Source organism: Myotis daubentonii, chromosome 13, assembly GCF_963259705.1.
Source record: "Myotis daubentonii chromosome 13, mMyoDau2.1, whole genome shotgun sequence".
Classification (NCBI taxonomy): Eukaryota; Metazoa; Chordata; class Mammalia; order Chiroptera; family Vespertilionidae; genus Myotis; species Myotis daubentonii.
The window spans coordinates 14,746,884-14,761,464 of NC_081852.1; the positions used below are offsets into that span (position 1 = coordinate 14,746,884).

Consider the following 14,581-nt stretch of genomic DNA (forward strand, 5'->3'; position numbering starts at 1 on the left):
GGAAAGGCTGTGGGTGCTGATGTCTGAGCCCATTCCCTCACCTGTAAAACAGGAGGGCAGTACACCCTCATGGTGGCTGGGGTGACTCACAGTCCATGGAAACGCCCTCCGCACAGCAGCAGACACAGGTCACTCAGTAAAGGCGGTCACACACATCAGTCTTTATAGAAAATAGGGTTTATTTTCACATTTAAGGAGAACACAAATACATATCCCTGAAGTCTACACATAATCAGTAGATTCACATTACTGATTAAATTATTAAATACAGAAAAACCAAAGCCCGCCAGGAAACACACATTCACTTTCTCCCAGAGCCCACGGTACTCGTGGGCTGTTTCCAGTTTCCACCCAGGGATTCACATCGACTAGGCTCAGCTCGCAATGGCCTGGTTCCCAGGTTCATCGGCTTCTGCCCCACAGACTCTCCTCAGAAACAGCAGCAAGACGCCGGATTCCCAGAGGCTGGGCCAGGCCTGGGCCGTGAGACCCTTCAGGAAGCCCTGGCTGCATCCCAGAGACCACACACGGGAGGTCGGTGGCCGGGGCCACCTCACAGCATGGAGTCGTCAGTGTCACAGCTTCATCTCCAGGTAGTCTTGTTAACTAAATTATTCCTACTAGGAAGATATCATTACAGACATTCACAGCCTTTTTTTGCAGCATCTGACTTTCCTCCTTGATCGAGGAAAAGGCAGATATCAGAACCCATCACCACCCCCCAATGTCCAAGGCACGTGTGCACTCGGGCTAGGCAGCCACAACCGATGCCTGATGAGGAGCAGTGACACGATGTCCACAACGGGGGCCCAGACAGGGTCCTGAAGAAGGGCGGGCACTGAGGAAGCAGCCTGGGGGGCCCGGGGGGCTCTGACGTCCGAGACGCCTCCCTCAAGCACCTGGCGATGGAGCAAGGACAGGCACCTTTGTGGGCGCCTCCACCGGGAGCCCGAGGCAGCCACCTGGTGAGTCGGCTCCCAGGTGCAGCTGCTGCGGGCCTAGCACCCTGGCCACACGGGTTAGCTCAACTGGCCGCAGTCCGTGATGACAATCTTCTTGGACGTCTTCCCGCTCTTGGAGCCATAGGATTCTATTTTCTTCACAACATCCATGCCCTCTTTGACGTGGCCAAACACAACATGTTTGCCATCCAACCTGTGAGGACAGGTGAGCCAGGTGGACAGAAGCAAGGGGAGTGCAATGTCAGCCAACAGCACGGTCGCTGCCCATGGCACTAGCTACCAGAACAGCCCTTTGGAAAGGCACGCACACCGAGAAGTGGGAGCCGCCCCCAGCGCCCCCACTATCCATCGAGCCTTGCTGAGCCCCGAGTACAGCGAAGGATGCCTCCCCCAGGCTCCACTGTGTGCCCGGGCCTGGTAACCTCACCCAGGAAAGGGGAGTTATTCTTGCTCTGCTCGGGATAGTGAACCACTCGAAAGGTTTAAAAGGTCTGTGTAAATGGAACTATTTTAAGTCATGAGGTGAGAGCCCAGATAGCAAGTGTGTGAGACTGAGTCCTGAGCAGTCCTCAACCTGACAGAGTTCCGAGAATCTAAAATGCAGCTTCGTCCAGCACCAGCAGGGCCCCGGCTAGCCAGCCAAGGGCAGAACTGCAGGGCCCAGGAAGGGCTCCATAGAGGAGCCAAGAGCAGGCGGAGTGAGCAACTGCCTGCCCAGCCCGACAACCAGCCCTTCTGGCTTGAAGGCTGGAGACTAGTATCTACCCTCACCCAGGTCTCCCCAGAGTCCTCAGGAATGGGCTTTAGTAAGTCTTAGCCCCCAGGGCTGGGACACAAGTGTCTTTGGCAGAGAAATGCATCCCGAAGACATCCCTAAAATCCATGGGCATGTGGGAAAGGGGCTGGGCTGCCTGCAGGCCTCTGCTCATGCCTGATGAAAACAGGCTGACACCCACAAGCCTACTCCAGCGGCTCCCAAGTGCACTCCACGGTCCAGATAAGCCTGGGAAACAACAGCTTACACCAGGCAAACAGGACACGGCTTCTAGGACAGGCCACGAGGTCTGATATGTTCTGCAGCACTTCCCAAATGTACTCTGTATGTGTGTGCAAAACACACTGAGAAAATCCCAGCTCACCGCAAGAGTTGCAAGAACTACCCATATTCTCCCTCAACCCTCTCAGGAACTTCCTCTTTCTCTCATACAGAGGCACAGCCCCGGGAGGGCTGCTGGCCCAGAGCTGACAGTCCAGCCCCAAACTACCTTCCTCCCAAAGCGCACAACCCCTCCTCCAGCTGCAAGGCTGCCCCCCACGCTTGGAGCCGGGAGCGGGAACTCACCAGTCTGTCTTGATGGTGCAAATGAAGAACTGGGAGCCGTTGGTGTTGGGGCCTGCGTTTGCCATGGACAGGACACCTGAGAAACAGGCAGGGGTGAGCCACCTCACCTGGGGTGTCGCTCAAAAGAGCGGATGGCTCAAACGACACCAAGGACACTTGAGTCAGAAGAGGCCCAGGCCCCGAGGACGAGCAGCTCCGGGCCGCCCTCCAGAGGAAGGAGGGCTGGGAAGCTCCAGCTAGAGCCAGGGCAGGACCCACCGACTCTGGGCTTCTCACCCTGCACCGTGGGCCTTAAAGCCGACACAATGCCGAGGTCTGGCTAGAAGGCTCTCCCCCTTACCAGGTTCCCAAAGGCTAGCTGGTTTTTAAATGGAGAGCTCAGAAGGAAAAAGCTCTAGGCCAGTGATGGCGAACCTTTTGAGCTCGGCGTGTCAGCATTTTGAAAAACCCTAACTTAACTCTGGTGCCATGTCACATATAGAAAATTTTTTTTATATCTGCAACCATAGTAAAACAAAGACTTATATTTTTGATATTTATTTTATATATTTAAATGCCATTTAACAAAGAAAAATCAACCAAAAAATGAGTTCGCGTGTCACCTCTGACACGCGTGTCATAGGCTCGCCATCACTGCTCTAGGCAAACCCAACAAACTGAGCACTGAAGGAAGAAGGCGCATGATGGGACAGAGCTGTCAGGGCTCACACTGCAGCCTCCAGGCCTGCCCGGCACGCCAGAGGCGGGGTCAAAGCGTGGGCACTCGGACCAGGGAACGCGGCCCCCACTCACCTGGCCCCACGTGCTTCAGTGTGAAGTTCTCGTCGGGAAAGCGGCTTCCGTAGATGGACTTCCCCCCTGTGCCGTTGTGGTTGGTGAAGTCGCCAGCCTGTAGCACAGAGCACCTTCTGAGTGGCTGCCAGACGGCAGGGGGACACTGCTGCAGTGCGGGGGAGCCCCTCGCTCACCAGCCACCACCCCCCGCCAGAAACCACCCCCCACCAGGCCCACCCCGCTGAAGCCTTTAGGCAAAGGGGTCAAAACACATCCAATTATATAAGGACTAATAAAATAATAAGGAAAATAAGCAAAAGTAAAATAAGCTTCAATAGTTTTTGACAATAACTATCCTGGTCTCCGAATGACTCACTTTTTGTCTGAGAAAGTTTTTAAATGACCCTCCAAGGATTTAACAACCGAGGACAGGATTCTTACTGACCCAGACTTTGCTACCCACAACTCTTAGAGGATAAACAGGGAGGTGTCCAGGGGCCTGATCCCAGGTCTGGAATGTGGGGAGCAGCAGCTGGCACAGAGTCGGTCCCCATGCTGAGCCCCTCCCTGTCCCAGTCTTTCCCTGGCTCCCCTCTGCCTTTGCAGGGATGGGTCCCCTCCTCAGGACTTGCTGCCATTTTCCCGAAAAGGGATCTTCTCAGGTCACAGGGGTAACCTGGGCAGCCCACCTGCAGCACCCACAAATGCCAATAAGGTGTCCCCAAGGAGGGATGATTCTAAACCTTGGCCTGGGCCCTGCGGTGAGGCCTCCTCAGGCCTCCGAGAGCCTCCAGCTTTGTAAGTCCCTGCCTTGTCTGCCGCTGGTCAGAGGAAGACGCTAGCCCAGCTCGGGACACCCACCGCAGCTCCTGGGAGCCTCTGAAGCAGAAAGCTACAGGGCCTGGCCAAGCCTGTCCCACGCCACAGCCCCTCTGCCCCTCCTGTGGCATTTACCACATCAGCAAGCCCAGCTCCAACCCACTGCCACTCGCTACCATAGGATTACCCTACCTCTGGGTTTGCTGGCTCAGGACCCAGCCCCCTCCCCTAGAAGGGTCTGACCCAACAGAGGACAATCCCCAAGGAAGCACAGGTCCTGACCCCTAGAAGTTCTTGCTGCCGACAGTTACCCTCAAACCTGACTCAGCAATACTAACGCCTCTGACAAATGGGCTAATACCTCTGGCAAACGGGCAGGACACATGACTAAACAACACATTCATCCAACCAAGAGATGCTCTTCTCTGGAAATGGAAGCTCCAAGCCCAGACCTGCAGGTTCCTGTTCGTGCTCTCCCTCCTCCTCTTCCTCTTCTCCCATGCCACGGGCTCCGTGACACACAGGGGCACCCTCAGACTTTGTACACGAGTCCTCTAAGCCTTAAGATCCACCTCCACGCACGTCCATACCCAATGCCAGTGCTCCCTCCACAGGCTCAACTTTCCCAACGCAGCTGGGCAGGGCCACCCTGCCACTTGCCCTGTTGCTTAACTTCTAGGGCAGGAAGGGCTGTGGCAGCGCAGACAGGTTCCAGCCTCCCAGGGTGAGAGGCCAGGAGAGTAATTACAGTGCCCTCCTTTGGGAACTTTCCAAGCACCAGGCACATGCTCACCCATCACCCCTCAGAACACTGCTGTGAAGTGGCCCCCACTGTCCCCTTACAGAGGCCCCTGAGCAGCGAGGCCACAGTACCTGGCACATGAAGGACGGAATCACTCTGTGAAACGTGGAGCCTTTGTAGCCAAAGCCCTTCTCCCCGGTACACAGGGCCCGGAAGTTCTCTAGGGTGCAAGGGAGAGGCAGGTCAGCAGGCCAGCCCTCAACGCAGCTCCAAGGGTGGTACTTCCTTCCACCCAGCATCCCCTCGAGCCCCTCAGGCGAGCAGGGCCTGGAAGACCCTAGCACGCCCCAAGTCTGCTCTGGCTGTGACCTGGGACATGTCATCTCCTTCTCTGACCTCAGTGGCAGAGCAAACAATCCTCGCTGTTCCAGCACCAGGCCAGCGGGGTAGGGAGTTCAAGGCCGTGAGCCACCAGCCGGTCACACTGGACACCATGAGGGAGGAAGCTGTCCCAGGGAAATTTACATGTGGCCTCTAATGATACTGAGGCTGCTACCAGACAGGTGGGCAGGGCCAACACTGAGCCCCAAGAGGGACCGCAGGTTGCCCCAGGGTGCGCAGTGGCTGAGCCACACAAGGAACTCCCATGTGATCCTGGGTCTGCTTGCCCAGACCCCTCCTGCCAGCCCACCCACCTGGCCTTGCCCCTCTCTTACCTGCTGTCTTTGGGACAACATCTGCCTTCAGCTGCAGGGAGAGAGGAGGGATGAGAGAAGATGGTTAGTCCGGAGGCCGGTGAAGGAAGGAACCTCCTCACCACCCAACCTCCACAGAGGCCGGGAGATGGAGAAATCACCCTGGGCCATTCCATTCCTGTTACTCCCGCTGTGTAGGAGGCAGCCTAAGCAACTATCATTTTTGCCAGCTGCTTCCTGAATCCAAGGCTGGGAGGAGGCTGCCTCGGTTTCCTAAGGTGTCAGGAGAGATCACAGGGCCGCCCTGGCTTGCTTCCCCGGGGAAGAGAGACCCATACAGCTGGGCCCAAAGCACCAGCCTCAGGGCCCGGGGGGGAGCCAGTCCACGCTTCCCAAAGCACAGATGGGAAACCGAGGCTCAGAGAGGCAAGAGGGGTGGGAATAGGAGAGGCCGGAGCCCCGGCCACGCTGGTCCCTGTCTCCCAGCTTCAAACACCACCCTGGCGCCAAACCATGAAAATACATGGAGCAGGAATGCCGATCTCCATGTTCCAGCAGAGAAGCTGAGGCCTAACTGAGCCCCCTTTGCTCAAAATTGGGCCACACTTGAAGGTCACACGGAGCTTCTGCTGCCTTCCCGCCGTTACCTTCAGGACTCTTTGCTTCTTGCTTTCGTTTTTTAAAAAAAACGGCCCAAAGAGTCAGGAGCAGGAACTGACTGGAAGGGTGGCTGGGGTTGGAACTGGGCTCCGGGCACACAGCCCACTGGGCATCCGGGGGTCCGCCTGGTGGCAGGAGCCTGCCGCCTGCCCAGCCCCGCACTCCGCGGGGGGGCGGTGTCCTAACCACCTCCCTTCTTCCCCAGAGCCTGGCAGGGGGAGCCCGAAGAAGGGGAGCCCCATGTCCAAGAAGCCCGATCACAGGGGTGCCCGAAGGCCGGGAGCCCGAAGGCGGGCCGGGTGGGGGCGGGGGCGGGGCCGGACCCCGCTCGCCGGGAGCAAAGGCCGCCACGTGCGCGCCCAGGCCGGCCCACCGCGCCATCAGGATCCGGACCCCCTGGTACCCACCTCGCGGTTCTGGTCTCAGTTCCGACACCGAGCGGCCTGGGAACCCCTCCCCTCACCCGGGCGGGCTAGTGGGCCGGGCCCTGACCATCCACGACCTGACCTTGAGCTCTCCCGCCCACACATACCCTTCCCCCGCCTCCACTTCTCCGAAGTTCCGAGGGGAGAGCGGAGATCCGTCCGACGCCCCTTCCTAGAGATGGGGAAACTGAGGCCGGAGCCCGGGAGTGGGAGGCAAGGGCACCCAGAAGCGCCGGGCACAGCGCCGGCCCGGGGCCCAGGGCTCTCCCGAGGACGCCCCCCACCTCAGTGCGGCGCGGTCCGACCGTGGCTCACCTCCAGCACCACTCGGCCGAGCGGCTGCCCGTCGGCGCCCACGTCCAGGTACACGAGCGGGTTCCCGGCGGCAGCGGAGGGGTCGCGGGCGCCGCCGCCGCTACAGGTGCGGGCCGCGGGGAGGCGCAGCGGCGAGGAGCGCGCGACAGGGCGCAGGCCGAGCAGGCGGGAGCCGCAGCGCAGCGCCAGCATAGCGACGGGGGTCGGTGGGGTCGGGTCGGGACGGGAGATCCCCGGTGCAAGCGGAGGAAACGGCCGCGAAGGTCACGCGCACCCGGACGAGTGAAGTCCACGCCGCCGCGCGCCGCCTTTATTGGCCCGACAGGCTCGTGGCCCCGCCCCCGCCACGCCCCCTCCGGGCCTGTCCGCGGGCGACCCCTGCCGGCCTCGGTGGGTAACGCAGCCGACTGGTGAGGTGGCAGAGCCTGATGCCCTGTGAACTTCACCAGGGCCAGAGACCTGAGAACAGGTACGACGTTGCAAAAAGGGGACCAATTCCATTATGTGAGGGTCCCAATAGATTAACTTCAAAAAGGGAACAAATGTTAAAACGTGGTTAGCTCCAAAATATGAGCATCTATATGTTTTTATTTGACTGTAACGAATGCCTACATTTGATTTGCATAGGGCCGTGGTCGGCAAACTGCGGCTCGCGAGCCACATGCGGCTCTTTGGCCCCTTGAGTGTGGCTCTTCCTAAGCCTTAGGAGTACACTAATTAAGTTAATAACAATGTACCTACCTATATAGTTTAAGTTTAAAAAATTTGGCTCTCAAAAGAAATTTCAATCATTGTACTGTTGATATTTGGCTCTGTTGCCGACCACTGGATTACAGGGCTACCCCTTCTCGCCCTCCCCTCCACCCCCATAGGCCCTGCAAGCATAGACCAAGGGACATAGTGGCACTGAGAGCCAGTAAAAGAAAGGTGGAGTGAGAGGCCGATTGGAGTGAGGAGTGGCAGGAGGAGACAGCTCCCACGGTGACCAGAGGCTTGTCCTGCCCGCAGATGCTCCTGGAGGTCAGATCTTCCTGCAGAACTGGAAATTGCCTGGGCCTGTCTGCTCCCACAGGCCCAGCCCTGCGCCAGGACTGGGTCTGACTCCGCCGTACACGTGAATGGACTGGAGGAATAAATGAACCACACATACGTTTTCTGCGCATCCTGAGGCCCTCCCATCCCCCTCTGTCTCCCAGCAGCACCCAAGTTCATAACTTTTCATCTGGGTCTGAGGTCGCAGGGTCTTTGTACATTGCCTCCTTATCCTCTGCCCCTCCGCCAGGCTACTGGCTCCCCTCCCACCCCCACTCGCCCCAAAACAGACCTCCCGCGGCCTGCACAGGGGTCACTGCATAGGGAGTGCAGAGAGAGGGAAAAAGCAAGACAGGAAGAGAAGGGGAACTGAGTGGGAGGACCTGCGGGTGCGGGATTGACCCCACATGCTGAGGGGCACTCCACAGAGGCCCGCAAGGCATGGGAGGCCCACAGCAAGGGGTTAACAGGCAGGGGTCCTGGGAGAGCATCTGTGCCCTCCAGATGGGCAACTGAGGCCCAGGGAGAGGAAAGCAGAGTCCAGGGGTGGGAGAACCCTGGAGTCCCCGCCACCAGCCTGTGCCTGTCCTCCCAGACCTCTCTGGGCCTCAGGTTCCTCTCTGAAGAGTAAGAATAAGGGTGTGAGGATAATCCTTACTCCGCCTTTTCCCGATCTGTTCGGAGGATAAAATGACCAGAGAGAGAGGAGTCTGTCACCTGTTAAGTACTAAGCCACCAGCGATTGGCAGAGTCTAAATCAGGGGTGGGCAAACTTTTTGACTCGAGGGCCACAATGGGTTCTTAAACTGGACCGGAGGGCCGGAACAAAAGCATGGGTGGAGTGTTTGTGTGAACTAATACAAATTCAAAGTAAACATCATTACATAAAATGGTACGGTCTTTTTTTTTTTTTTTTTAGTTTTATTCATTTCAAATGGGCCGGATCCGGCCCGCAGGCCGTAGTTTGCCCACAGCTGGTCTAGACAGTCTTTGCTTAGGGTTTGGGGCTCAGACAGCAATGGGTCTCCGTGGCAGGGGCTCAGAGGTCTGAGGGGCCAGAGAAGAGGGTGGCAGCCGGACTTGGAGCCAGGTGGACTTGAGCTGGGACCAGCTCTGGGCTTTCCTGCCAGACTGAACCAACTCCTGGGAAGGGGGTGGGCCGCAAAATGCTGACCCGAGCTACGTCAGGAGGTCAGAGCGGAGTGTCCTAGCCTCGTGAGAATGCTAGTTTGGGCCTTTCGTGGAGGTTCACAGTCCCCTTGTCGGTATTCCTGGTCTAGGAGGACTCGGTCACTCAGAGCCCCAGCGGCTCTCCAGGTCAGCTCAGGACGGGGCCTCACTCTTCCCTGGGAAATGCCTCCCCCTTTCTCACAATTGTGACCTGAAGGGGGAGCCCACTGACTCCCTGCCCCACCTGGGCCCCCTGGCCCATCTCCCAGGTTACCCTGTATCAGTGCACACTGTCAATTTGAAAGAGAAAGAGAGGAATCACCCCACTCATCAGTTTCAGGCCCTCAGGTCACCCAGCCCTCATGGTACCGCTTGTCCCTCAAGCCTGCTCCTGGAGGGCCTCAGTTTATCCTCACCCACTGAAGCATGAGCAGCCCTACTCGGCAAGAGCTGCCCTCATTCACTTGGAATCTGTCTGACTCCAAGGTCAGGTATGTGAAGGCCTTCTCACTTGTCATTGAGGAGCTGGTTATTGGGACAGGGTGAGAAAGGCAAGGGAGACAAGCCTTGAATAGGCAACACAGCAAGACAGAAACTGAGGAGTTAGCCAGGGGATTGTGGAAGACAGGAACTGGGGAGGTATCTGCTTGGGGGATCACATTTGAGGTGCAGAGACACAAAGATGTGGAGAGGAGGGGGAATGAGCCAAAACCAGCCCAGAGCTGGGGGAGATCAGGGCACTTTCTTTTTTTTTTTATTTATTGCTTAAAGTATTACAAAGGGTATTACATATGTGTCCATTTTATCCCCCCACCCTAGACAGTCCCCTAGCCTCCCCTATCACCCAGTGTCTTATGTCCATTGGTTATGCTTATATGCATGCATACAAGTCCTTTAGTTGATCTCTTACCCCCCTACCTCCTGCCCCCCAACCCTCCCCGGCCTTCCTGCTGCAGTTTGACAATCTGTTTGAGGCAGCTCTGCCTCTGTATCTATTATTGTTCAAAAGTTTATAATGGTCTCTATTGTCCATGAATGAGTGAGATCATGTGGTATTTTTCCTTTATTGACTGGCTTATTTCACTTAGCATAATGCTCTCCAGTTCCATCCATGCCGTTGCAAATGGTAAGAGTTCCTTCCTTTTTAGAGCAGCATAGTATTCCATCGTGTAGATGTACCACAGTTTTCTAATCCATTCATCTACTGATGGGCACTTAGGCTGTTTCCAGATCTTAGCTATGGTGAATTGTGCTGCTATGAACATAGGGGTGCATATATCCTTTCTGATTGGTGTTTCTGGTTTCTTGGGATATATTCCTAGAAGTGGAATCACAAGGTCAAATGGGAGTTCCATTTTCAGTTTTTTAAGGAAACTCCATACTGTCTTCCATAGTGGCTGCACCAGTCTGCATTCCCACCAGCAGTGCACAAGTATTCCTTTTCTCCACATCCTCTCCAGCACTTGTCGTTTGTTGATTTGTTGATGATAGCCAGTCTGACAGGTGTGAGATGGTACCTCATTGTTGTTTTGATTTGCATCTCTCGGATGATTAGTGACTTTGAGCATGTTTTCATATGTCTCTTGGCTTTCTGAATGTCCTCTTTTGAAAGGTGTCTATTTAGGTCCTTTGCCCATTTTTTGATTGGATCGTTTATCTTCCTTTTGTTAAGTTGTATGAGTTCCCTATAAATTTTGGAGATTAGGCCCTTATCAGATATGTCATTGGCAAATATGTTTTCCCACACAGTGGGTTTTCTCGTTGTTTTGTTGATGGTTTCTTTTGCTGTGCAGAAGCTTTTTATTTTGATGTAGTCCCATTTGTTCATTTTCTCTTTAGTTTCAAGTGCCCTAGGAGCTGTATCAATGAAGAAATTGCTTCGGCATATGTCTGAGATTTTGTTGCCTTTGGATTCTTCTAGAATTTTTTATGGTTTCCTGTCGTACATTTAAGTCCTTTATCCATTTTGAGTTTATTTTTGTGTATGGTGTAAGTTGGTGGTCTAGTTTCATTTTCTTGCATATATCCATCCAATTTTCCCAACACCATTTATTGAAGAGACTATCTTGGCTCCATTGTATGTTCTTGCCTCCTTTGTCAAATATTAATTGAGCATATTGGTTCGGGCCAATTTCTGGGCTCTCTATTCTATTCCATTGATCTATATGCCTATTCTTGTTCCAGTACCAGGCAGTTTTGAGAACAGTGGCTTTGTAATACAACTTGATATCTGGTATTGAGATCCCACCTACTTTGTTCTTTTTCAGGATTGCTGCAGCTATTCGGGGTCTTTTTTTATTCCAGATGAATTTTTGGAGGGTTCGTTCTAGATCTCTGAAGTATGCCATTGGTATTTTAATAGGAAGTGCATTGAATTTATAGATTGCTTTGGGTAGTATGGACATTTTAATGATGTTGATTCTATCAATCCATGAACACGGTATGTTCTTCCATCTGTTTATGTCTTCCTCTATATCTTTTTTCAACGTCCTGTAGTTTTCTGAGTAGAGGTCTTTTACCTCTTTAGTTAAGTTTATTCCTAGGTAGCTTAATTTTTTTGGTGCGATGGTAAACGGGATTGTTTTTATAATCTCTCTTTCTGAAAGTTCACTATTGGTGCATAGAAATGCCTCAGATTTCTTGGGGTTAATTTTGTATCCTGCTACATTACCAAATTCATGTATTAAGTCTAGTAGCTTTTTGATGGAGTCTCTAGGGTTTTGTATGTATAATATCATGTCGTCTGCAAATAAGGACAGTTTTACTTCCTCTTTTCCAATTTGGATGCCTTTTATTTCTTCTTCTTGCCGAATTGCAATGGCTAACACTTCCAGTACTATGTTGAACAGGAGTGGTGAGAGGGGGCATCCCTGTCTTGTTCCTGTTCTTAGGGGAAATGGTGTTAGTTTTTGTCCATTGAGTATGATGTTGGCTGTGGGCCTGTCATATATGGCTTTTATTATATTGAGGTATGATCCTTCTACTCCCACCTTGCTGAGAGTTTTTATCAAAAATGGGTGTTGAATTTTGTCAAATGCTTTTTCTGCATCAATTGATATGACCATGTGGTTTTTTTCTTTCAATTTGTTTATGTGATGTATCACATTTATTGATTTGCAGATATTGTACCATCCTTGCATCCAGATCAGGGCACTTTCAAGCAAAAGCTGTGACATTGACCATGAGCTGAAAGGCTTTGAAAGAGGTGAGGTGGGGGGAAACACAGGGGCCCTGGAGGCCAGGCTGAGGTCTTGTAATGGGGCGACCCATGGAAACGACCACCAGGGACTCAGATCAAGATTTAGGAGCCTTTATTAAGCTGGCCAGCGACTATAGTTACAGCACCCTACCGAAGCAGAGGCTGAACTGCAGTGCCGACTACAGGAGTTACAGCGTTTTTATTAGCAAAAACCACAAAGTTAGTTACAAAGCCTTGTTTACACAATTTGTTCCCGACACAGTACAGCATCAGTACAGTGACTACCTTCCTATCTATGTTTTAGGAACAGAGGGCACAGCGCGCCCCGCCTGGCTGAAGCGCCAGCACATTCCTATCTATGTGTTTTAGGAACAGAGGGCACAGCGCTCCCCGCCTGGCCGAAGCACCAGATATGCAGCCCAGCACAGTCTGAAGTTGTTGGATAGCTCGAACTGGTGATCCACTGATGGTGCAATGCGCCCCCCGCCCCCCCACCGTCCCCACCATCCCCAGGACCTGGACCAAGTACCAGCTTCCTTCACGCATGTCACTCCTTCCACCGTCTTTAGAAAACCAAGCATCATCCTTACCTTCTTCCAAAGAGGGAAGCTTCCCTCCCCCAGGGCTCAGCGGTGTGGTCATCTCTTCCTGACTGTCTTCAGTGGCATCAGGAAGAGGCACAGTCCGTGGGCTGAGCCATCAACTGAAAAGTGGGACTGTGGCACAGGTGGACAGGCAGGTATCAGCACTCACCTGGCTCTGAGGCTATGCATAGCCTCTGTGTCATCCTCGGAAACAGCAGTTTCTCCATTACTCCGCCCAAGTGACTTCTTAGCCAGGGTGTCAATCCAGGGCTTTCATCACCCATGGGTCCTGTAACACCAGTCTTTAGACCTCACAGAGCCAATGTTTAAATGTTGGGAACTAATTTTACATGAAATTAAACACGGAATGAACCAGAAACAACATATCTACAACTTGGGTGGGGCCTCTGGGCCAGTAGTTTGCAAGCTGTGATCTGCTCTGTGCACAGCATCCCAGAACGCTGAGGGACGGGGCCTTGCCCACGGTCACTTGACCAGAAGTACTGGTACTAAGGTCACATTCCTCTCCACTCTTGCAAGATTCACTCAGCAGACATGTTTTCAGAGCACCTACTGTGCGCCAGGCTGAGCTTCGCCCTGGGGATACAGAAGGACAAAGGCAGGGAAGGGCAGTTACAGTGCTGCGTGATGATCGGTGTGGCTGAGCAAGCCTCTCCCAAGTGCCCGTGTGCTCAGCAGGAGCAGATGTTGCGGTTGTCATGGGCTGTGACGTTCTGGTGTCCTGGAGATCCTTCCACGAGGGGTTGGGGGTGGGCACAGGATGGGGTTTTCGTTAATGTCATTGCCAGTGTCAGTCACTGGGACTGTGTGCCTTAGGTGGGAGGAGCCTTGGACTTCATCTCTCTTGGTTCCATTTGAGGGGTGTGGGGGTCCAGGAGAATATCTGTCATGGGCAGTTGACAAGGATCCCAGAAGAGGGGTTCTTGGTGAGAATGCAGAAATCCAGCCAGAGGATGCTAACAGGCCATTGGATCGCTGCACTCTCTGGGGAGTCCCCCATGGCACCCCAGCCTTCACAAAGTCAATGTGAATGCATCTGCCTCTCTCTGCTGGCTTCCAGGAACCACATGGGGCTGGGCCAGAGCATGCTCTGAATAGAGCACAGGGGGAGGCAGAGAGAGGCAGGCAGGAGGGATTTCCCTCAAGGCCTGGGGTGGTGGCGGGCACAGTGACCAGAGCCCCCAAAAGGGAAGGTCTGGGGAAACTCCCAGAGTGGGCCCCTGGGTGAGGCAGCAGCAGGGCAAAGCAGGGCAGGACTCACCCCCTCCTGTTATCGCCTCTGACAGAGGAAGAGGCTGGGGCTCTAACCAGGTAGGTGACCAGCAGTCCCGGGTTACACATGACATCAGCATTAGAGCTGGGGACACTGGGTTTGGGCTCTTTCCACTCTATAAACAAAGTTATGATGGCACCATTTTCCTACTCCCCGCTTTGAGACAGGCGGTCTCCAAGATGCCCCCGATGCTGCCCTGATGGGCATGGCCTGGTGCAGTCCCTCGCCTTGGGTATGGGCTGGACTGATGATGTAGGTCCTCCACCCTGTCCTAATCCCTCCTCATGAACAGACTGCTGCAAAAGTGATGGTGCCACTGCCAAGAGCAGGCTACAGAGACTGGCCCTGCCTTGGGCCTCTCTCTCTCTCTCTCTCTCTCTCTCTCTCTCTCTCTCTCCTCACTGGCTGCCATACAGTGACTCCAGGCAGCCAATGGAGGCCCCGTGGTGAGGCACCAAGTCCAGCCACTGCCCTGTGAGCGGTTTGGATGTGGCTCTTCTGCAGCATGCCCACGGCATGTGCACGAGCTTGGAAGTGGGGCCTGCAGGTCCACAGGAGCCTTGGGCCA

The 14,581-nt window shown here is 54.3% G+C and overlaps 1 protein-coding gene across 1 annotated transcript; it reads right to left on the reverse strand.

Annotated features, from left to right (window-relative positions):
• Positions 1-159: 159 nt before the first annotated feature.
• Positions 160-7,032, reverse strand: PPIF (peptidylprolyl isomerase F). Its single transcript, XM_059662228.1, has 6 exons — positions 6,735-7,032; positions 5,356-5,386; positions 4,771-4,859; positions 3,097-3,193; positions 2,305-2,380; positions 160-1,155 (listed from the first exon to the last, which is right to left on the reverse strand). The coding sequence occupies exons 1-6, from the start codon at positions 6,924-6,926 to the stop codon at positions 1,020-1,022; spliced, it is 621 nt and encodes a 206-aa protein (XP_059518211.1). The 5' UTR covers positions 6,927-7,032; the 3' UTR covers positions 160-1,019.
• Between the last annotated feature and the right edge of the window lie 7,549 nt (positions 7,033-14,581).